General features: G+C 36.2%; 1 protein-coding gene across 1 annotated transcript in view; it reads right to left on the bottom strand.

Annotated features, from left to right (window-relative positions):
* Window positions 1-1,572: 1,572 nt before the first annotated feature.
* The window catches only part of GPHN (gephyrin), a 189,448-nt gene continuing 165,423 nt past the window's right edge, over window positions 1,573-25,597 (bottom strand). Inside the window, exons 18-24 of the mRNA XM_029283766.1 lie at window positions 23,688-23,809; window positions 13,282-13,369; window positions 12,140-12,213; window positions 8,815-8,879; window positions 8,354-8,457; window positions 6,421-6,517; window positions 1,573-2,568 (exon numbers count right to left, since the gene is read on the bottom strand). Of these exons, the coding sequence (XP_029139599.1) occupies window positions 2,435-2,568; window positions 6,421-6,517; window positions 8,354-8,457; window positions 8,815-8,879; window positions 12,140-12,213; window positions 13,282-13,369; window positions 23,688-23,809 (684 nt within the window). The 3' untranslated portion in view covers window positions 1,573-2,434. The remainder of the gene's footprint in view (window positions 2,569-6,420; window positions 6,518-8,353; window positions 8,458-8,814; window positions 8,880-12,139; window positions 12,214-13,281; window positions 13,370-23,687; window positions 23,810-25,597) is intronic.

Raw genomic sequence — 25,597 nt, forward strand, 5'->3', positions numbered from 1 at the left:
CACTTGGGAGTTTATCTATGCTGTGAATATGTACCTTTAGGACACAATGCTCTATGTATCTATTCAGAAGTGAAGGAGAGGTAAAAAACTGCAGAGAAAATATAACTGTAGAATATAGATGTAAGGTGAAATATAAGCTAAGTTTCAGAGAAGAGATATTAGTAAGCATAAGGAAGAGACCTGAACATGTGTAGAAGAATAGCAAAAAACTTACTTTAGCACAGGAAACAGTGAATGAACATGCCAGTGTTGGCAAATAATCTTAGAACACTGAAGTGTGAGAACTATGAAATACAAAAGGAAAGGCATTTTTGATGGGGAACAGAATTTTATAGAAATATACAGAAAAAAATCCAAATTAACAGTAATGATGATGGCCCAAAGAATCAATCTGGATTAAAGCCATTTGTAAAATAAGATTTTAGAAATATAAAATGAGATTAAGTAGTGATTTCTTCCTAGGAGTTTATACAAATGTCTTTGAGCTATTGTCAACAAGTTGTGATGTTATCTTCATTCATAAAAAGATGTTTTACCTAAGTTAAACAAAAATGACAAACATTGCAATTTTGTAAATCTGCATTTTTGTAAGTATCCTGTTTAAGAAAGCACACTTTTTTATTTCTAATCTGGATATGATGTTCAATGAGGAGGGGAGATAATCAAAGGAGTTATTGGAGGGCAATGATCTAACTCTAACTCTAACTCTATCTAACTCTATTGACATTAAGCTAAACAGTGTTAAACTTTCATTACTCTACTAAATGTTCATGGTCATTACCTGGCTTATTCCCAAAGGCAAATAGGATTGTGGTCAGTCATGAAGTGCCATGGTCAACATCAAATCAGTTTCAAGGTATACATTCTACATTGGACAGTATTTTTTACCAGCCTTAATATGCATTTCTCATTTCACCATACTTTTACAGCTTATTAGCACTAAATATTATTTTAAGGCAAACTATAATTTATGTTAACTCTTTACGGAATTTAAAAAAAACAAGTATTTTAAGCAGTCATGAAAGCAATAATGCTATGTAGGGGGAAGACCTAGACTCAAAATATTTTTTCACTATGTAGCATCCTGAAAGCAATCTTGCAGTTAGTTATCTCAGACTGAATTTATTTCCTTCATTTCTTACTTAATACCTAGAAGTGCCACATTATGCAAATGCCTATGGATCAATTATTCTTAACTGCAATAGTGTTCATGAGGCATATAATTTTTAAAAAGTAGAAATATTCCACACAGTAGTTAAACATTCTCTTCCACTTATGTCAGTTTCTTAGATGATTTAAACCCTATATTTTTAATTTAATCTGTATTAGTGATGTTCATAAATTGTACCATTAAAGTATCTTCCAAGGACTGCAGTTTTAAGATCCAAGAAAGATAACACAACCTTATTAAAATCTTTTAAATGCAAAATTTATGCATCACCATTTTTTTTGCTCCAATATATTTGTGCTCATTTAATTTCTGAACCATGGTGTCCTTTCCCCAAGACTAAAAACAGTGATTTTTTTTACCCCCTTATTAAACAACCAGGCTTAACACAATCACCTTTTAAATAATGATTCAGGATTTTTTTTTATTCATTTAAATTTCAGTATCATTACAGAAAATGTTATGGTACAGAGTTGTTTAACATTAGTTTTTATTTCTTATTTAATTTCCACATGAATGCTGGTAACACTAATATCTGTACAAGATCAGTCTTTGATTTTTTTTTTTTAAGATTTTAATTCTGTACATTTTAAATGTATTGGTTAAAAAGGCTGTCAGCACTTAAGGAAGCAATTTTTTGTTGTTGTTTGTTTAAACAAAAGGTATCCAGTTACTGCCCAATAGTACTGAGCTGGGTGGCTGCTGGGATGACAGGTATCCCTGAACGCGCAGCAAGGAGGAAAACCTTGGGGCTTGATCGGGTTCCCAGTGCAGCCACTCTGCTTTTGGCACTGTGCACATCAACACGAGATACGATAAAGAACAAGCAGAAGCTCTCGGTGAAGCAGTTATGAAGCATACTAATAAGGGAAAATCCAAGTGTTGTCTACACTAGTATAAATAAGCAGACAGCCTTGTTTTAAGAGCATAAGTAGTTGAATCTTAAAGATGAGAAAAAACACAAGTTCTGCAGGCACCTACCGCTGTCTACTAAAAGCTACTGCTATTGGAACTAGCATTGAACACACAAAGCAATTGCAAGAAATGAAAAAGTTGCTTTGATATAATCAGAATAAATTCTTTTAAGATTTGTTTTTGAAGTTTTTTTTAAAAGGTATTTATTTAAATCCATTTGAAATATAGTTCAAGGTGTTTATACTGATCAACTTTTATCCAATTCAGAAAAACTAGCTGTGCCGTTGCATATTACAGGATACAGTCAATGATATGTGGACATGCATCAAAACTTTTCTCCTGCTGGTAACATCATAGTCTTCCAATGACCATGACGTCAACCACCTCTCCCTTATGAAGTTCCACATACTGCTCTGTCTTTGGAGGTAGCATCAACAGTCCATTGGCACTGCGCATACTCATCAGACGACTGCTCATCTGATTCCCTAGAGAAAGCAAAAAAGATGCATTAGCAGGGCAAATGTCACAGGCCAAGAAATGAATCACCAGCCTTCCCCCCAGAATTCTGACAGTGCAATATTAATTTCCATTACCAAACAGCATTATAATATGGGGTTGAATTATTCCAATATTTCTCTCATAAAAAGTAACCTTTTTTATCTTAAATAATGATTTTCCTTTTAAGTTATCATCTGAGAACAGCATACTGGCCATGGATATGATAAACCCAAAGGTTAGTAGGCCCAAACTACAAGCTATCTTCTCAAAGAAGTCTTCTCCTGCAGTAAAGCAAACGGATTAAAAAGTACCAATTGTGGTTAATACAGTCCTGTATTACTACAACTCTACTGCTGTAGCATTGAGTTTATTAGTGATCAAATCCAGTATTCTTTCTCATTACACCCTCCTAGATTTGATAGGAAAAGAAAGCACAATGCATAACATCATAACTATTTCTCTCCTTTTAGAGATATGCAATTTTTTTTATTTTGTAAGCAACATAGCCACGAAGAAGCTTACCTTATTTTATTTTTGTAATCCAAAGTGGATTAAGTTTCATGATTAGGTCTAATGCCTATTGAAAGCTAAACTGATACTTATCTCTTCATCTTGTGGTAATACATTCCAAGGATTAATTATAGTAATTATTATGTTACAGAATTTAAAAACAGATGGTGAAAAAGGGATCCACATTTAAAGTTGCTGTTAAAATAAAATAAATGGAATGACATTTCTAAAATAATACTATTACAATAAACTTCTTGGAACACAAATCAACATTTAGATATTTATCTGGTTTATTTCTAGGATGCACTGGTGATAAGCTGACTTTTGCATTGGGCAACACATGTCCAGTTTGTCAAGATGCAGTTCTTCTCTTTTCGCAATACAGTAATGTTACTGCAAAATCATCTCTTCATCATTTTCAATTAAGGACTTTTCAGCTAGGCTTTTTTCTTTGAGAGATACTTGGAAAAATAAGAAAAGCACGATTAAAATATTTTTTCTTTTACATGGGAATATAGGAAACGTCTTCATTGAATCAGACCTTTGGTCTGTCTTGCCTAATGCTGTCAGTGCTAATGGATTTTTCTAGGATATTATGAGGATTCTTTTCCATTAATGCCAGGTGACGATGCTGGGATTGAATCTGAGAATTTTTGCAAAATGTGTGTTCCACCCTGAACCATGCATCCTTTACGTACAAAGTCATTTAAAAGTATTCAAGGGTTGATGCTTAAAGTGGCATTTTCTTAACATAAATGATAAATGATCCATTACAATAACTAAATCACAGTTTCACATGCTTCTAACAAGACTACCCAAACAGCTTTCTAGAGAGGTACTACCAACAATCTTTTCAACGGCAAAACAGATTCCGTAAATGTACAAATAATAATTTATTATGTTCAATAGAGAAGGCCCAATTAAAACTTTAAAAGGTTACTGCAATGTTTGAGACTTTTAGTCCTCTAACATAAATATGGATGGAGAAGGTCAGTATTTACAGTAAGTCTGGCAATGTGAACATGCGCACATATAATCGTTCTTAAAATTGCATTCTATAATACAAATATACATACGTGCATATTTCCAGTGTATATAAATTACAAACTTAGCATTTTTATTTCAGAAGGGGCATTTTTTTGGGTTAAATGGGAAGTTACAGTATGGCAGCCACAAAATCACTTTTACAACCACTTGTACCTATTTCTGTGAGATTCTTACTGTATGGTAAGGCTGTACATTTAATGAGGTGCTTTGCTTGTGGGAAAAATGTTCTCCTGCATCTACTCTCTAACCCTTTGAAACAGCCATGCTGAAGTTTTGACTCTGCCTGTTGGATGGTCTCAAGGAATGGATTCAGAAAAATGTTTGATTCAGAAGTTAAGGGTCTTGTTGAATTATTTGCAATACCTACCAATTGTGACTGGAAAAGGAAAATATGGGATGATAATAATAATTTATTAAACTTGTGTGCCACTCAACTCTCAGTGACTCTGGGCAGCACTTTATATGATATTTTGACCAGCAATACAGGTTATAGTAGTAGGAGGGATAGTACCATCTTAAGAACAATAGCATATTCTTGTAATGTATTTGTTTACTTCATGAAAAGTTGGAAATCTAAGAAAAATATGGTGCTGTGAAATGCTTTCTTTCACAAAGAGAAAAATAACTGAGTTATATTTAAAAGGCAGAATCTGGGCTTGGAAAATCAACAGGTCAGGCCTGGTTAGTTCTTGGAGGTGAAATCCCAAGACTGAAAACTATTCTGGAAGAAGGCATAAGCAAGCCACTTCTACGTTGCTGCCAAGTACGCTGCAGGTACATGTCCATGAATCATTAGCAACTGGGCTTTACTCAAGAGAACCTTTACATGAGCTTTAGAGTAAAATGCTACAAAAAACAAGATTCTAATGAATGTGAACTTACTGTGATCAAGCTGTGTGTTGTTTGCATCACTTTTGCTCCTCCCCCATTTAATTCATTTTCTAATAATAATAATAGTAGTAAAGTTGGTAGGGACCTTGGAGGTCATCTAGTCGAACCCCCTGTTCAGGCAGGAAACCCTACACCATTTCGGACAAATGGCTGTCCAGTCTCTTCTTAAAAACTTCCAGTGTTGGAGCATTCACTGCTTCTGGAGGCAGGTTGTTCCACTGGTTAATTGTTCTAACTGTCAGGAAGTTTCTCCTTAGTTCTAGGTTGCTTCTCTCCTTGATTAGTTTCCATCCGTTGCTTCTTGTCCTGCCTTCAGACGCTCTGGAGAAGAGCTTGACTCCCTCTTCTTTGCGGCAGCCCCTGAGATATTGGAACACTGCTATCATGTCCCCCATCGTCCTTCATTTGGGAAAGTCTGTCTAGCATTTTGCACATAGCATGCCTTATTGCTTTTCTTTTAAGCTTATTCCTTTTTATAGTCCTTGAATTGTTTTGGAACAAAAAGTCAAGAGCACCAGAAATAATGATAAGCAAACTGTTCTCCTTTGGTAATGATGCCAAGAAGAGGTAAAGAAGAAGCACATGTGTATATTGCATTTCTGCCATCCTGGATTATCACTGTGTGTTGCTCTTCATTTGGATTATTTTAAATAAGATTTTTAAACAATGAAGAGCAACACACAATGATAACCCAGGATGGCAGAAAATGTGTATACACACTTCCTTCTTCTTTACTTCTTGGTACCGAGAAGCATTTGCACCAAAGTGTAAACAGCAAGTTAAGCTTGTTTTAGTTTTCAAAATGATCATTTTCCCCAAGTAAATAAAGAATCCAGATCCAAAATTAAAATATCAATTTCATTCTCTAACCAGACAGCTGGTTCATGAATTTTTGTATCATTAAGCACCAATTTTGTTAATTAAAGGAAATGATATTTCTGACAGTCAAGAAAATCTTTCAATTTTATATATGTAAATAAAATATGTTCTTCTCTCCCCCAAACCTAGATGTTTTCTATAAGAAATAATTGATGTCAAGACTTCAAAAGACACATAGATCCTGGATCTAAGCTGCATCAATTATATAGTATAATTGAATATGCTATGATATGTAATGGAGACTGAAACAATCAGAAGATGTTCATGCTTCTTGCTTATTTTATAACTGGGTGAGATTCATGAGCCTAATTTGAAGCAGGAAAGAATAAAGGCTGAGGAGAGGAGTTCCTTAAATGTTACATGACGGTTTATGGTTTCAAATAAACCATATTCAAAATTAAATGCTATTCAAAATTAGAGAAAATACCAATTATTTGTGTTTTGTTACATATCAAGTTTCAAACGTGTGAACCCAACAAAAATTGCAAAAGGTAGAGGTTGTAAGCACTAACCTGTACTTTGTGCCCAAGGCAGTGGTTCTTGGTGATGCCAAGTCAGTATGCACCGATGGTATTCTGGACGAGGGTCCAATTTTACATCACATGATAACTGTAGAAAACACACAAAGTGAATACAATGACATTAAGACAGTTAAAATGCCCCTCTCCAAGGGCCCATATTTAGCTCGCAGATGCAAATAACATGTATAAAACAAAGAGAAGATTAATTTGATTAGAGTAGACCAGATATATATACATGGGTTTTGCTCCAAACTTCACTCTTAGTATCATATGAGTTTATCCTATCATACTTCCTTGGCCCTTTCCCCAAACAATATTGTTTGCCAATGGAACTTGTGACATTCCAAACCAAGCAAGGTTTGAGAAAGAAAGACAATGGAGTAAATATATTTCCATATAAAAGCCATTTTAGCTATAATTAATAAAAAAGCTATCTATGGAGATTCTCAGTCATCCAGATCATGGTTGTCCCAAAGTTGCTTTTTCAAGAGGCAACTGAACTTTCTTGTTTTTCTTTGAAGACATTTCGCTTCTCATCCAAGAAGCTTCTTCAGCTCTGACTGGATGGTGTGAAATGGAAAGATTTATACTCATTGCAGTTTTTACCTTTTATTTGAAAACTCTTAAAGGATCCAGAATTCCTTGCATCTTTCTCAGTGCTGTGACAACAAAAAGATTGCAGGTAACAAACACAGGGTTCCCTAAAGGCCAAGATGTTTTGGTTTGAAAGGGGTCAAAGAGGCCATCTATGTCAAAACTGAACAGCCCTCTCTCAACAGAAGGGGAGAGATACGACTTCATCTATCTCCAGTCTACAACACAGTCCTTTCAGCAATTCCAAGAGGGCTCCACAACCATTTGCACTACTCAAGGACACAGATAACCTCCAAGTGGCCTCAATGACTTTCTAAAAGAATGCAAATGACCCAGCTGTCTGCAAGGAATATAAATCCTTCCATTCCCCACCATCCAGTCAGAGCTGAAGAAGCTTCTTGGATGAGAAGCGAAACATCTTCAAAGAAAAACAAAGTTCATTTGCCTCTTGTGAAAGCACATTTGGGATAGCAAAAAAGCTATGCAATCTGAAATTGTACACAAAACTGATAACTGTAAAATACAGAGAAAAGGAATTTAGGAAGATTCTAAGGCACAGGAACAAATAAATAGTTTTTCTTTCTTAAAAAAATAGTGGAAAAATTTCAGTATTTTTTTCTGAAATTTGGATTTGAGGGAGCTGTATTAATCTTTATAAACTAAATTCAAGTTGCGATGCCATTATCACTTTGCAAACATTATTTACACTGCTGATTTCTGTAAGGAAAGTTAGATAGCCCTTAGTTTTTGAAAGGTTGTTGGGGAGGAAACAGCTATCCATTACTGACATTCCTTGAGCAAGAAACTATTCAGGGATGAGCTGTTCTTTGCTTTTTATCAGTTGTTCCAGGCCCACAGAGACTTTAATCTTCCTCTTGGCCTAAAGGGAGAAGACTAGGAGGGGCAGGAAGGGAATCTTACTTTAAGTCTATGTAAAATTCACTTATGCCTCAGTTGGATTTGAAAATGTTGTCTAACAATGATTTGGAGGTGTAGAGATGACCAAGATTCTGAACTGTGAATTTCTTTCCTTAGAAGCAAATTATTCCTCATATCCTTATCCTACTGACAAAATACAAGCACCCATATTCTATCACAAATAATACAAAAGTAATCAATAGTAAGATCAATATCTTACTGATCAAATACCGTCCAACCTCAATAGTTATGATTCATCTTAAATGCATTTCTTTAATGCTTTCTCTTTTTACAATACTTCACCTGAATTCTTTGAACTCTAGGCTATTTAAAGGTTATTTCTTCAGCTCTGAGATACTAGTGCAACTAAGTAGAGCACCTCAAAACTCACCTTTTATTTGAAAACTCTTACCCTGGCTTTTATAATAGTTGGACGAGGATCCAGAATTCCTTGCATCTTTCTCAGTGCTGGGACAACAAAAAGATTGCAGGTAACAACTGCTGACACAGGGTTCCCTAAAGATCAAGAAACAGTTATTTGATAAATTACTTGAGAATTGTTTCAAGAATAAGAACATTTGTTACTTTTGAACTAAATTGTGCTTCATATCAAGAGTCTTTCTAATAAGTGTTTTCAGGAATATTTGATGAACTGAGGAGCAAGAATGACTAATAGCACAGTGGATCTTAAAAAATACACTTTTGGTTCAGAAAAATAAGAGCATTGTCACTGTTGCATATGGAAGATATAATTATACTTAGCATGACTAAGATACTTGTAGTAACGAACATGAAGATTTGGAACTTTTGGTTTAAAATTTGTTTGGTATTTATGAGCATGAAGGAAGAGATTTATAATTTAATATATCTTACCTGGGAGCGCGAAGATGATTTTTCTTACCCCATCAATATCCAAGGTTGCAAAGGTTGTAGGTAACCTAGGAAGTGATGCCGATTGTTGAAATAATGAACTAAATCCTTATTTATCAATTTTGTCAACAACATTAAATATTTTTGATTGCCTCATTTTTGCTGTCTTCAACATCCTTGGAAAATGCAATGATTCTCATAAAATACTACACAGGAACTAAAATGTGAATAGCACTTTACAATTACATCATTTTTCCCATTAGAAAGCCAGATTTTTAGCCAATAAAATCCAACAAATTGGCAATATCTTGTTTATTGTATGACTTATTTTTTTTAACATGAATTCATCTTTGTTATACTAAATTGTCCATTTAGACAACTGTTTTCATTTGTAACCCAATTATTTACCAGATGATTGGAGCATATTAATAATAATGTTCCAAACTGCTTGTTCGCTATATCCTCCAACTTCACTTTCCAGTGTTTAAGAATTATATTCAATTAAGTTCAATGAGATGCAATTAACATTCCAAAGATGAAACACTTTCAAAGTGTTTTACCTCATTTGTTTTTTATAAAAAATAAAGTGCAGCTGTATAATTTGGAAATAAATCAATGGGATGCAATCACAAAAACAATTTACTGCAAAGGGATTTAGCTTTCATATGCACAATTAAGAGAGATTTATTATAGATAAAAAGTAATTGGAACTGAAAAACAAAAGGAATTTGAAAATGAATTGTGTAGACATGATGAACATGTGATTGTTAAAATGTATCAATCACTTTTTTCAGTGACCTGTAACTTTGAACAGTCACTAAATGAACTGTTGCAAGTCAAGGATTACCTGTAATGATGAAAATTTAATGAGGGAGAAGAGTAAGTTTACTACTCTACACAAGGTCAGAAACTATTTCTTTATTTATCTTTTTTTTGTAGTTCTTACTTTTATTTTTTCACTTCACTAAAATTATTTTTAAAAAAGGAAATAACTCAACGGGAGCATCTTATCCTGTGTACGTGATTAAGATAACAGTCTGACTTCCTAAGCTGTAATCATGTGGCTAATGGAAAAGTGAAACCAGAATCTTCCTGCCCACTTTAAGAAAACAGAATACACCATACCTGCTACCTTTTGAGAAGTCAAATAAATGTGGATTCTTACATCAAATATTAACATGAACTTTGAATAATGGCTGTATGTTTTGGATTAGTATGTTTAGTATTTGGATATTTAATATATGAGAATGCTGTATGAAGAAATGCTACTTGTTGAAATTATACACTACTTTAATGAAAATATGGGTCTGCTTACTTTATTTATTCAGTTTCTATATCTGGCCATCTCAATCAATGACTACTTTAGTGGCATCCGTTCATTTTCTCCTCTATATTATTAAAGGTTGTTTTATTTAGTGATTTCTAGTAATCACTAACAATCACCGAATGTTTATAAGCACTAGAAAGTGTTGTTATAAAAAAATATTTGAGGAACCCCTGAAATGTCAATTTATATGAATTAGTAAATCATAATACCTGATAAGCTTGGGTGTGTGAGAAAAATAGAGGAAGAGGGAGAAGCTGGAGGTAATGTTGGAAAAGGAGGAGAAGAAATTATCTTTTTCTGAACAGATATTATATTTATTATATTTAATACAAATATGTGCAACGCAAAGGATATTTTGAAAAAAAAAGGAAAGGAAAAATGACAGCTTTGCACTACTGTGTAGTTCTAAAATGCTCCACTCTTGGGCTGAGGCCACAAATATTTGCTCTAATGTAAGAACACAAACCCCCTACATTCAGGTCAGATCATCAGTCCTCCCAGGGGTGTGTAGTTCAGGCATCAGACACTTTCATATCATCAGCCATCTGAATGTTTTAATGAAGGGAAGAGTGGGGGAGTCCAGTCCTTCCTGCTTCTTGTTTTGTTAAATAAATCTGATTCCAGATTTATGGAATGTTTTTCCCACGATAAATTCATTAGGTTTTGGTCTTCCTTTGGCCCTTTCAGTTTTTCCTATTGTTTGTCATCTAAGGCACGGCTTTTCAACTTTTTCACCCATTGTACAACTTTTAGGATATGGCAACATCCGAGTACCACCAGTCGCCTAGCAAGGTGTCAAAAACATGATGACCCCCCCCAAAAAAGGAAAAAAGTAATAAAGTACAGGTAGTCCTCGACTTATAACAGTTCGCTTAGTGATTGTTCGAAGTTACAATGGCACTGAAAAAAGTGCCCCCCAAGGCACAGCCGAGAAAGACGCCTGCCCGCCCGGCGGCGCTCTCATTCCCCTCCCCCGCTACTTTTCTAGGACGGTTGCGTACCACCTGCCAGGTGCCAATGTACCACAGGTGGTACCCGTACCACTGGTTGAAAAGCCCTGATCTAAGGCATCTTGATAAATTTTTGGTATTTACAATGTTTACCTTGTAAGACAACTATGAATGTAAAATGATCCCACAAAGAAAAGCCGGTCAAAGACATTTACAAACATAAGCACACATCCCAGTTCTCCCACTTTGCCAACCTCTGATTGCCAACTCCAGTTGAAACCAGTCACGGAGTTTATTTTTCCCCCTCTAAATGTATCTGTATATGCATATGTATGCATATGTATGTTTGTATATTTATCTATGTGTGTGTATGTATGTTTGTATGGATTTACCTTAACTGAATCATTGCTCATTAAAATGAATTGCCTGTAAAAGTGTCCTGTTTACCAAGCTGACTGATCCCTGCCTGCCTATGCCAATCATTCTCTCAATTAAACAATTCCAAATAAATGCATCTCTTCCCACTGCTTTCTCCTGGTGTGAACAGCAAAAAAAGAAGCAAAACATTCTACACATGGAAAGAGAAATGAATGAAAAAAAAAGAGGAGGGGACATAAAATTAAATGAAGAGGAACTGAGCTGACCACTCAGGGAAAGAATGAGAAAGCCTTGTTGAGGTATTACAAATGCTGAGCAGGCAGGAAGCCTTCTCAAACAATCTAAGTTAACATTCAAAAGCATCTCTGCTTTTTAAAAAGGAGCTCCAGTATGACTGGTACTACTTCTTCATTCTTTTGTTTTCAACAGGATCTTCTATCTTAACAGGAAATGTAAAATGTTCTTCTGCACCATTAATTATATGGAGATATCTTACTAGTAATTAGCATGATTACTTAGCAGCACCTGTAGTGGAATAATTTTGGGGGGAAAAGGAGCAATGTAATATTTCTTATTAGAATATGCTTTCTCTGGGTTATTAAGCAAAGTATTAAGCTCTCAATATTGTACAGATTATATACAAGACTAATGCTACATAAGAAACATTACTTACCCTGGTTTCATAAAAACCCTGCCAAAATGAATCTGGGCATGAAGATCAATATCCAGCACCTGTTTAAGATAGTCCTATTTGAAAAAAATAACAACCCCCAAACCCAAAAGGGATTCAATTAATTATTAAGATATTTGTAAGATGAACCATCATCCAGTCCTAGAAAGCTAAGCAGGCATAGATCAAAGACATAGATGATGTATTTATTTCAAGAACAGGTAACCAGAATTTGCAAGCTAAGATAAAGCACTTGTAAATCCAAATGCAAATCATCTATGCAAAAGATCACATCAAACATCTAATAAATGCTGTTTTTCCTACAGTTTGGGAGAGGGCAAAGTCAGAAAGGGGTTTTTTAATTAAAAAAATCCATTTCATCAACTTCCCAAGACTTGTTTCAACCCTACCAACAGATTATTCAAATGCTTGCAGATCTTGGCAAAAAGAGGTTGCATATCCCACTTCATTTAATTCATATATCATTTCCCCCTCAAATGGTGTTAAATGATACCAGTATAAATATCCCTATATAACAACGTAATAAAACTGGTAACAACATCAAAGGGCATCACAAAAGTGTAATTTTGCATAGATGAGGGAATACTATTGTTTCTTTATGAAGAGGGGTATCAACTGCTCAGATGTTTCTGAAATGATTAGTGTATCTGAATCTTTTTTATTTTTGAAGTTTATCCAACATACTGTTCCTCTAAAAAAGAACGGCAGGTAACATCACCACCCAGAGCTTTTAGACTTTGTATAGATGTTGATAGTGTTTGGATTTGTAGCAGGAAAGATTGCTTTGAATTTGGCATTAGCAACCAAGATGCTTCTTAAAGAAGCCATATCTTTTCTAGATACTTCCATGGGCTCAGAAAAGAAAGCATTTGAAATAAAGAGATGGCAATAAGCTGTCCTGTAAGGAGCAATCAATGAGAAGACAAAGGACACCCATACTGATTCTGAACACTTGGCAGTTCTACAAGGCTGCTGTCCTTTTGATGACCTTAATATCAGGTCCTTTAGCTCCATTTTGGTGTCCGAAGATTTCCCTCTGCTATTATCTATTTCTTAAGGAGTTTTCATCTCATTATTTTATTTTAAACTTATAACTTTGATCCAATACCATTTACTGCACATACCTTTTCTCCCATTGACACGCCCCCTGATGTGATGATGACATCAGCACGGCTTATTCCTTCATTCAAGGCATTAAGTAAATCATCTGGGCTGTAGGATGCCAATATTAAAATAGATTAATGGTAATATATGTATGGATTTTTATGTACTTCAAAGGAAGAGGTACAAAAAGTTACAAGTTTTCATTTTCATCAGTGGGAAGAATATAAATTTCAAGAGCAAGACAACTGAGAAATCATAATAGGAGGCACAGATTTTTGTATATGTACTGGGAATACTAACTGAATAAAGGAGAGATTTCACTGGCCTGCAATAAGCTATTTCAGGCTGACTCTCAAGAGGAAAATAAGGCCACTTCATGGTTACACTACTATAAATTAGTTTGATGGGAAATAGGAGAAAATTAAACAGCAGCCAGAAAATGAGGAAAAGAATAAATAATAATCTTTTAGAAATAAAAATCTAGTCTCCAAATTCTCAGAATTCGTACAGAGCCCATGCAATGAGTTAGATCTGTGATATTTGTGGCTTTTCACTCCTACTCCAGAGCTGTTACTAGATGCAACTATTCTTCTCAGACTGAGCTATTCATGAAGTATTTATGGCTACAGACTGGTCTTATCAGCAGCTGACAAGATCCAATCCACAGCAAAGAGTCTGCTGCTGATCTACTAAATCTTATAGCCCTATTTCTTCTCATTAGTTACTCTTAAATTATTATTCTTAAAACTTGATATATAAATTTAACTGGCTGTAATAGGCACAATATATCTTAAGAGATGTTTTGGATATAATACCTACTACTGCAGCTAATTAACAATAGGCCCTGCATTATAGAGGGTCCCCTTTAGGCAGACAATTTTGTATTTTCAGCCTTATGCATTGCATAACTGCCTTTTTCCTGCCACAACTGCCGCCCATATTCTTTTCATTATGAGATGGGTGGCAAATAAATTCATTACATACATACATACACACATACATACATACATTCCATTACAACAGTTTTATTCTTGACATGTTAGTGTAAAAACAACAAGGAAAATGAAAAAAAATATCTGTTAATCCTTGTAAAAAATATGCTGAGATTCTACAATATCATATTTTAATTCTTATCATAGCATCACTGTGCCCACTGGATTAAAATGGGATTTGCTTTTGCTGTTCTGACATTAAACACATTTCCTCGAGAATAAGCACAATTTGATACAGAAAATAAATTTTCTTTTAATGTTATGGGCATTAAATAAAATGAGCCCATTTAATCATTTAGATTAAATCCCTGTGAATTTTTTTTAATAAAAATTCTGTGAACTAATGCTGACCTTATTTGCCACTGCCCCATCATAAGCAGTCCTCTGGGTGGTCATTTGTCCCTCCTCCTGAATTACTGAAACCTGGATGCCAAGATCCAGATCAATAGTCTCCAATGACCTTTTCTTCATTCCATACATAATGTCAGGCTTCTTCTATCAGTCAGGACTGAAACTAGTTTATTACAAGAAACAACTGTTTCAGAGATCTGATTAATAAGATTTATTAATAAGACCATAGTAATAGCTCAGTCTTTGCTCTCAGGCATTGCTCTGCTTCTCCTTCTCTGAGATTCCTTTTTAGGCTGAAAGAAGCTTCACTACAATCTCAGAGTATTACTTCAGTATTTATTGGTTCTTATTTTGCTTTTGCTTTTCTTCAGGCTGTTCACAGATGTTTCTGCTTCTCTTTATTTAGTCCCTTGACATCCCAGCTAATACTCTTTGCTGTCATCTTTTCAGACTTGTGTTTTTTTCTTCCTTCTGATAAAATTATAGTCTCCAGGCACCCACCTCAGTTTCTGCAATGACTCCCAAACATGCCTACTTTATATGGATAACATTTCAAAAATTCTGATGATGATAATATAAAAAAGTAAGTACTCTGTCATAAAAGTACCTGACAACTAGAGAATCTTCTGTTTAGATTTTTTAAAATGTGAAGGAAGGGGAGAAAGAGACTTTATTTCAAGCATCTTCCTGGAAAGTCCTACTCAAAGACTGGGGCATTTCAGAAGGCAGTGCATATATGGCAATCTGAGTTATAAGGGAAAGCACTACACACTGCAGCTTTGTCAAAAGATCACACATAATGCTAGCTTTTTCTTTCTGCCATCACTCCCCCATCACACTTACTTCAGAGTAAGAGAAATCAATAGAAAGTTGTAAATTTAAGTAGGAAAGTCTGCTAGTGCAAACTTTAACCTTACAGATATTGTTGTTCCTTTTATCATCCTTTAACCAGAATAAAACCATACTGATGAAGAGGGAAAGTAGGTAGCCAACTCAAAAAGCCACCTTTGAAATGTACTGAATTTCCAAATAGCAACATTAGTGATTGTCCTACATAGCACAAAGCAAATAAAACAGATTGCTAATACAGATCAACATTTCATCCTTCCGTGGCTCAATTCTTCATTTAATTAAAGTAGTGCTAGGAAAAATTATTATTTTATAAGAAAAATGTACTTTTTACAGAACAGATTCAGGGCTGTGGAGTCGGAGTCGGAGTCGGAGGAAATTTTGGGTACCTGGAGTCGGAGTCGGAAAACAATGCACCGACTCCGACTCCTACTAAATTTAGATTGGAATTAAAAAAAAGCAAGTTTAAATGTCCCAATTCACAAAAAGTTATAATTAATGACTTCTCTACTGTAAGAATAAAGACCAATGCATGCAGTGCCTCACGTAACCACAAAACGAACACGTTAAGTGACTGTGAAGAAGCATGCTTTTCATGTGCTTCACTATATGGCACGCAACGCACAATTAGGAGCGGCAATACTTATACTTTCCATAGTGTTGTGTTCTGCTGTTACAGGGAACGCAGCGCCCATGGGTAACCTAGCCTCTCACTGATAAGGGATTAAGTAAATATGTTTTTTGCAGGACTAGAGACACTGGTATAAGTGAAGGGAATGGAGGGTCAATAGTTCAAGACTGAAGCTGTAAACCATTGGAAAAACTGCTGTCATTCAGCTAAGGCTATAAAAACTTGTAAACTCCGATTGTTAGCTTATTAATACAGAGGAGTCGGAGTCGGGGAGTCGGAGTCGGAAGTACAAAAAACTGAGGAGTCGGAGTCGGAACATTTATCTACCGACTCCACAGCCCTGAACAGATTTCTAAAACCAAATTGTGATACCTCTAAACAGACTACATCTGAATCAACAGTGATCTCATCTCACCTAATCAAAGAGACATCATGTTTATTTAATTATTCTATTGTTCCTTCCCTTAATTTGTAAATAAGACTATCAAGCAACTGATAGTGAATTATAAATCAGCAGTATTATGAACAAGCAATACAGATCAAAACAAACAAAAACTCTGAGGCAATGATACAACATCCAAATTAGGCTAGAGAAGCTGATTGTCATTTTCAGGTATCCAGACAGCTGCAAAAGCAGAAAAGCGAGCAAAATTGTTCTCTATAGTTTCTAGCCTTCTCCCATGAAGCATAAGATCACATGGCTCTGTTTAGAATAACCTGGACTCTCCTTGGAAAGGGAGGCTCAGAGGTGTACCTACAGGGCCATGTAGAGGAATTCTCTGAGCATCTAGAGCAGTGGTGGCGAACCTATGGCACGGGTGCCAGAGGCGGCATTCAGAGCCCTCTCTGTGGGCACGTGCGCCCTTGCCCCAGTCCTAGGCCTTCAGCTGGGTTTTATAAAACCTTTTCGCTTTAGGCTTCCGCCGCCATGTGCAAAAAAAAAAGGTTCAATCAATCACTCAATTTCAACTTCTCGTGGGAAAAAAAAAGATCTTGCAAAGTTGGAATTGATTGATTGAACTTTTTAGTCCCACCCAGTCTGCCGTTACCACTGCAGCCACGCCCACCCAATGGGCCACACCCACCCAATGGGCCACACCCACCCGGCACCCGACGATGCATAAGTGGGTTTTGGGTTGCAGTTTGGGCACTCGGTCTCTAAAAGGTTTGCCATCACTGATCTAGAGGATAATATTTATTCCCAGTTGGATACCAAACATGGTGCAAGTTCCGTGGAGATGCCTGGGAAGCAGACTTATCCCAGTTATCTGACAACAGTTTCTGTTGGACCTGAGGAAGTGGACAAGGACCTATGGAATGCAAACTCTATCACCTGTACATTAGATCCAAGCTGGTTAAGGCCATTGGGAGGTGACAATGGTAAATTCATCCTTGTGGGAAGGGCTGTTCCTAACTCCTTTTAAAAAGGCATTGGTGTGGCCCTACTATTATGGACACTTTTCGTTCAGTCTCCCACTTCCTCCTTTTCAGGAAAGGTGGTTGAGAAGATGGTGGTGCTGAAACTCCAGACGATCGTTGAGAGAACAGATTATCTGGATCCTTTCAGACCTGAATATGGAACCAAGATGGCATTGGCCTCACTCATGGATGATCTCTGGCAGGAGTGGGATGGAGGTGGTGCATCCATCCTTGTTCTTTTTGATCTCTCAGTGACTTTTGATACCTTCTACCATGGGGCCAATTTAGGGAATTGGGGAGGGTGGGACAGTTTTGTGCTGGTTCACCTCCAACCTTTGAGGTCAGTCCCAAATGGCATTAGTAGGAAACAACAGATCCAGCTCACAACCCTTGCTTTGTGAAGTGCCACATGGCTCAGTGCTATATCCACTCCTTTTTAACGTCTACATGTAACCACTTGGTGAAATTATCCATCACCATGGTATGAGATCACCAGTACGCTGATAATACCCAATTATATGTATATCTCCATCCCAGGTGAAGTGAATAATGCTATGGATGTTCTTTCACCATGCCTGGAGGCTGTGGGGCTCTGTATGGGGAACAACTAAACCCTGGTAAGATGTTGATGTGACTGTGGGTGTGTACCCAGGAGTTTATCATCTTTGGTCTTGGGTGAGGTGGAATTACCCCAGACAGATCTGGTGCATAGGATCTGGGGTCCTCTTGGATTCACAGCTTCTATTCAAAGAGCAGTTGGCAGTTGTGGCTAGGAGAGTCTTTGCTCAATTCTATGTTGTGTGCCAGTTATGTCCTTTTCTGGATAGAGAAGCTCTCTACTTAGTCACTCATGCCCTGGTCATCTCCCATCTGGACTACCTCAATGTGCTCTACATGGGGCTACCATTGAAATATATTCGGAAGCATCAGCTGGTGCAGAATGAGGCTGCACAAACTATATTAGGGTGCCCAGAGAATAGCACATTTAACACCTCTACTCTATGAATGGCATTGGGTGCAAATGGCTTCTGGGTCCAATTCAAGGTGTTGGTTGTGACCTATAAAGCTCTACATGGCATGGAGCCAAGCTACCTATAGAACCAGCTTCACCCCATTACATTGACCTGTTGCATCTGGTCAGGCAGGGAAGGTATGTTGCAGATCTCATCTGTTAAAGAACTCCAACTGGTGGGGTCTAGATAGCCTTCTCTGTCATTGCCCCTATTCGGTGGAATATTCTTCCTCTGTAGGCGAAGCAGACCCTCCCCTGTCCTGGCCTTCTAAAGAGGAGTTAAAACAAGCTCTGTTTCCTCATGAGAGGAGCCCGAAGGAGCATAAAGTTGGCTAGTTGCCCTGAGAGCCCTCCCTTCACCTCTTTAAGAGGGTTTAATTTTTATTCTTGTCTTCTTCCAAAATTTTAATTCTAACATTTTAACATTTATATACTGTTTTTATATTTTAACATTTAATTGTATACTGCCCTGAGTCCCTTTTTGAAGAGACAGGTGATTCAAAAATGTGAAAAACAAACAAAGTTAAGGATCCAATTTGTGTCAGTCACTGGGACCAGAGGTTTTCTCTTCAGACCTTTCGGACTCATGCTGGAGCCCATCCTCAGGGAACTTGTCTCTAGCAGAAGTTTGCCTTCATTCATGAAATAATTAAGCATCAGCTAAGAACTGCCTCTGGGTGACAAGTGGATGTCAGGGGACAAAGTGTAGCTTGGCTTTTTCTCTGAACTTTTAAGTTTCCGGCATGGCCGTTCAGTCTCAAACAGACATACACATGTTTAACAAATCAAGAAAGTCTAACCAACACAAGTCTTAATTCAATAAGCCAAAGTAGAGCAGCATTTTACTTGACCTTCATTTAAAATCTCTCTTGGTTAGATTACTTATTTCTGCTGATGTAAGTGCTTAATCCCATATGAAGAGTTTTCATTAACTTGCTCATTAAATCTAGCAATCAACCATATTAACCTGATTATACCACCAGTCTTTTATACAAGTTTAAAAGACATAGCTATTATGAAACAATATGGCATGAGAGGATGGGACATTGGGAGCTGAATCACAGTACAGTTCCAATTTACTTCTCTATAGAGCATTAACAAATTCCACAGATCACTCCTATAATATCCTCTTGCCTTAATCTTTTTTCCTCAGTTGATTCGCTCAATCGTTGAAATTTGTTTTCATCATGTCTGATATTAACATTTCAAAAATACAATTCTCACTAAATGAGGAATCAATTATTATAAAGGAGCTTTGGAAACTCTGTCTCCAACTGTAACAACAGAGTCCTATAATGCAGCAGTCTCTAACTCTTTCCAGCTCTGTGGACCAGCAGCAGTGGCAATGTGGGGAGGGGAATGGTTTTGTGTGCCTGGTCTCTGCTTATACAAATGGAACTTCATTTGCATGCTCACCCGCCATCTGCCCAGCCTGGTTCCCAACAGGCTACGGCCTGATACCGGGCCGCAGACCGGGAGTTGGAGAGCCCTGCTATAATGAATTGTCTTACAATGTATCATGATACGAGGGCAATTTGGAAATAAACCTCTGTTTGGTTATCAATGACAGACACTCACAGATACAGAACTTTTTTATACACATTAGAAACTACAACATTACATTACTTTTTGACATAATCGCCATTCAAATTGAGGCATTTGTCATAACGTCTTACAAGATTTGAAATTTCTTAGTAGTAGTCGCTTGGCACCAAATCTGGGCTATGGGGGGTGATCAAAAACATCCCAATGCAACTTCTTTAAAAGTTCTTGGGTGCGTCGAGCGGTGTGCGGGCAAGCATTATCGTGAACCAACACCACATTGGAAGTCAGCATGCCCCGACGCTTGTTATGGATGGCTCATCTGAGTTTTCATGTTTCACGTAGACTTCTGAATTGATGGTCGAACTACTCTCCATGAACTTCACTAGCAGTATTCTTTTAGCATCTTCACATTTGGTGGGATTTTCTATGGCATCACTTCTGGTGTGGTATTGGCTCACAATAATGCTTGCCCACACACCGTTAGATGCACCCAAGAACTTTTGAAGCAGTTCCAGTGGGAAGTTTTTGATCACCCCCCCCCTATAACCCAGATTTGGTGCCGAGCAACTACTACTAAGGAATTTCAAATCTTGTAAGACGTTATGACAAATGCCTCAATTTGAATGGCGATTATATCGAAAAGTAATGTAATGTTGTATTTTTCTAATGTGTGTAATAAAAGATCTGTATCTATGAGTGTCTGTCATTGATAACCAAACAGAGGTTTATTTCCAAATTGCGCTCGTATTATACAAAACATACACAGAAAAGAAGGAAAATAGTAGAAATCTATAATCTATCTGAAAGTGAACAAAACAAAAACAAAAACAAAATCCCCTGAGCTGTGGGTTCAAGAAAGTTATCTAGGCATGAAAGCATTCTTCCTGCTTATAAATTTCTGCTGAAAAATTATGTGATGTTAGTGTGATATTGTACAGCTGTATGTATCTATATAACGGCTCACTTGAGCTCTGAGGTATGGAAGCAAGATTTTATTTAAGTAGGAAAAAAAACCTGATCCTGTTCTTTACAGGAATTTAAAGAACTAGAAAGAACAGATTTACCGATCAAATTGCTTGTGCAACCTGCTAGGGAATTTTGAGTTCCAGCACCAAGAGACAGAGTGAATCAAGATTATGAGTAAGTGGGTTTCCCATAAGCCCACAAAACTCTAGTGTTGCAAACTGCAAAGCAGATGTATGGGGACTTGAACTGTACTTCAGCTTGGCCAATAGAGCAAGAGAGACAGAGGCAGAATGCAATAAACTATAGACCTGATTTACTGCTTTGAAAACAAACTGGCTTCTGCATATAACAAATTACTCCTTCATTTTTATAATCAAGAGTATGAGAAATGAATAATGCAATATTCTATCAGAGAAAATGCTGATAGTGTCTTAAACAAGTCTGATAGATACAATGAAAAACAGAAGTGGTGGAGTCGTGGTGAGTTGAATTTATGCCCTGCTGCATCCAGTTTCCATCCCTACTTCACCCAAGTTGTGCAGATTTGATTCCCAGATTTACGTTGAGGAGTGTCAACTACTAGTAAATAAGGAACCTTCTTGTTTTAGTTTACATTTTTTGTCTCCCAACTATAAATAACCCTACTAAATTCAGTGGCTTCCATGTCTTAATATGTATAGACTGTAGTTTTAGAGATATAAACTAGAGTATGGTAATACAGCTTATGGCTGTAATTCCTAGCATGTATTTTTATATCTTGAATAGGGAGACAATGCCATAGCACTGTGTGATTCTTAATCTGATTTTCATATTAATGGTTTTGTTTGCTTGCTTAGAAAATATAATCTGAATTCAAACTTATACCTGACTTTAAATAAACTAGACAGCGGACAAATATTTAGCAGAATTATTTAACTGATTAGAAATCATATGATGAATTACAGTCCTCGACTTACAATCATTCAAATATTGACCATTCAAAGTTGTAACGGCACTGGAAAAAGTGACTTATGACCATTTTCACACTTACGACCATTGCAGCATCTCCATGGCCACATGATCAAAATTAGGACACTTGACAACTGGTGTGTATTTAATGACATACGCAGTGTCCCATTTGATCACCTTTTGCAAACTTCTGATAAGCAAAGTCAATGGAGAAGCCAGATTCACTTAACAACTGTGTTACTAACTTATCAACTACGATGATTCACATGCTGACTGGCAAGAAAGGTCATAAAATGGGGCAAATTCACTTAACAATTGTCTTACTTAGCAACAGAGATTTGGGGCACAATTGTACCTGTATGTCTTGATGTCTTTCCATAAACTATAGCTTTCTTTTCAAATTGTAAGAGATGACCAGGCTGAGCTCAAGGGAGGAGTCAAACAATTTTGAAATTGTAACTTTAAAAGTTTTTAACACTGAGTCTGATTGTCTTAATGAGTTCACATAATCAGTATAATAATAATTGCCTTTAAAGTAAGTAAAACTCCCAATGACTCATCATTTATAAGTTAACATAAGGAAAAGTAGTCCTCCACTAAAGTTGTCTATTTAAATGAAATTCAGTTCAAAGGAATGTCTTGACTTCTAAACAAAAGCACACTAAAATAATGATTACAATGAAGATGAGAACATTCCTACTTCTAAAAATTGGGAAATTTAAGAGGACATGTTTTCATATGCAATCAAAGAAGAAACAATGGAAATAGAAAAATACTACAATAAATTTTAAAGGACATTCATCAGATTGAAATCAACAACCAGAGAAATTAATCTAGTCTACCCCATGTATACCTAAAAGCATTATTTTAAAAAACAGCATGTTTTTTTGACTGGGTATAAAAGTTTCCATAGTAAATGTTTCTGTGACAACAGAAACTTTTACCACACAGGTAGTCCTTGACTTAATTACCACAATGGGGACTGTTAAGCAGTGCTTTGTTAAATGAGTCTTGACCAATTTTACAACCTTTTTTTGTCATGGTTATTAAGTGAATCTGGCTTCCCCCATTGACTTTGTTTTGTTGGAGCCCCCTTGAAAGGTCACAAATGGTGTTCACTGCAACCATCATAAATATATGCTGGTTGCCCAAATTTTGTTCACATGACTTTAGGATGTTGCAACAGTCGTAAGTGCAAGGACCGGTCATAAAACACTTTTTTCAGTGCTGTTGTAACTTCAAAAAGTTGTTAAATCAATGATAATAAGTTGATGACTACCCTGTACTGATGTTTAGCCCATCCAGTTATTCACGCTAGAAGTAGCCATTCTTGGATTGATTGTTTTATTTCTGCTTAGGTTGCAGTGATGGCCAAAAAATGCTTTAGGCAGAGCAAACCATTAATGCAACAATGGAATTTTAACCAAATATCAAGTTATCAAGTTCTCACCATCAAGAGCTACATTCCTCAAAAGAAGCTAGTTGTGGAAAATTGAAGGATAAGAAATAAGATTCTTCCCATTAGAAAGGTGAAATGACTGGTACGGTAATAGTGATAATTCCCAGCAATATACAGGTATATCTTTCAAAGTAAATTAACAAAAACATCAGCTAAATAAACTTTGGTCCAAGAGGTAAAAGGTGGCACAATTTAACGATATATAAAAACAATAATATTGTGGTGGAAAAAGCAAAGAGTTAATTTGCACATACTTATCTCCTACAATCCCCAGGTTGATTGTCGGATATCCATGCTCTTGAATTGTTGCTAAAAGAGTAGAACGATTACTATCTCTAATCTTTCCTGGTAACAAGTCATCTTCAGGATTCAATAACTATAAAAAAATAGAAAATGTATCTTTAAATAACTGGGATTTCTTGCTGATTTGTTGCAGCAATAGCAAACCAACTTTTGGGGGCACTGAAAATAAATATTTACAATACAGTGATACACACATATAGTAGAAAGGCAGAGGGAGAAAGTGCAGAAATCTAGATCTTGGGGTTTTTTGAGCTTATGTATTTAATGTAATAGTATTATGTGGAAAATGAGTCAAAGTAACTAATTAGGAATATAGTCAAATTAATTGAATTGTGAAACCACATTTGTTACATATAATAATCTTAAGACTGTGAACAGGTATTCACTTATGTGTGCATTACTATTTTGAAAAAAACAATTTCTTGAAGATTTGGTAATGTCTAAATTCAAGCACTTTCCCATATATTAAAAGAAGTTGCTAAGATCTTGTTTGAAGTTGTTGAGGAGAATTATGTTGATGGAATTTTACTAGCAACATTTTACATGGTGGGACACATATAGCCTTGCATGATGCTTTCCCAAATTAAAAATGTCCCTCTTGTCTCAATTATTCTTCTACTCCTTCTCTTTCACATCCTCATCATCCATTCTTCCTTTAATTTCCTATTGGGATTTTATCTTCGAAAGTATGCACATAGCTTCAGTGATAAGGTTACCTAATTTGGGTAATGGAACGTCTACAATCAAACAACCAAGCTCAGAGAGCACCAAGGACCTCTGACTTCAACCCTGAGCTACAAATATTCTCCTTTATTAGTACATAAAAGATTGCACATACCAAATTGCACCCAGCTATGTTTATTAGTCATGTGATTTTGCTAATGGAAAGTCATCTCGTATCTTTCTACATATTGTAAGCCCACAAAGCAGCCTGGTGTGGGTTAAAGGACCTTTTGGAACAGATTTATAGGGGCCATGATGGAGAGAAAATTCTACCATTTATGTAACATTAAATAAAAGTCATTCAGATTTTGTACTGCTTAACTGTTCGATGAACTGGATTCAATCTCTGGCCAGTTTCGCTGCCATTTCTGTTTCTCACTTCATAATTCACACAAATTTTGGGTTTTTTACTTGTGAGATTCATACAGTAATACATAAAAATGTGTAAACCCCTTTAAATTTTCAATATTTCAGCAAAAATACTACTTAAGCTTTAATCTGTCTTCCATAGAAGTTCTACAACTTGATTAAAAAACCCAATTAAATAAATTAATAAAAACATCACACTTGTTCATTTATTTATGGGTGAAAATGATCCAAACCTAATATTTGTGTGGGGCAAAAGTATGTGAACCTTTGCTTTCTGTAACTGGTCCCCCCATCCCTTGGGCATCAGTAACTGCAACAAAATGTTTCCTCCAAATATTGATCAGTCTTATACATGGGCGTGGGGGAATTTTAGCCCATTCCTATTTTCAGAATAGTTCAATCTGGGGATGTTGGTGGCGTTCCTCTCATGATATGCTCACTTCAGGCACTTCCACAACTTTTTCCAGAAGTTTAAGGTCAGGAGTTTGACTTGGCCATTCCAAAACATTAAATTTCTTCTGTTTTAGCCATTTCTTGATCATATTACTTGTGAATTTTGGGTTTTTGTCTTCAGGCATGATTAACTTTTTCTTGAGCTTCAGTGCACAGAAAGACATCCTGATATTTTCCTGTAGAATTGCTGACACAATTCAGAATTCATAGTTCCATTAATATTGGTAAGCTGTCCTGGTCCATAGGCAGAAGAGCAGGCCCAAATAGCAATACTGCTACCATTATGTTTTGCAAACTATTTGGAATTAATTTTTTA

The sequence above is a fragment of the Protobothrops mucrosquamatus genome, unplaced genomic scaffold (genome assembly GCF_001527695.2).
Source record: "Protobothrops mucrosquamatus isolate PMUCROS unplaced genomic scaffold, P.Mucros_1.0 scaffold218, whole genome shotgun sequence".
Classification (NCBI taxonomy): domain Eukaryota; kingdom Metazoa; phylum Chordata; class Lepidosauria; order Squamata; family Viperidae; genus Protobothrops; species Protobothrops mucrosquamatus.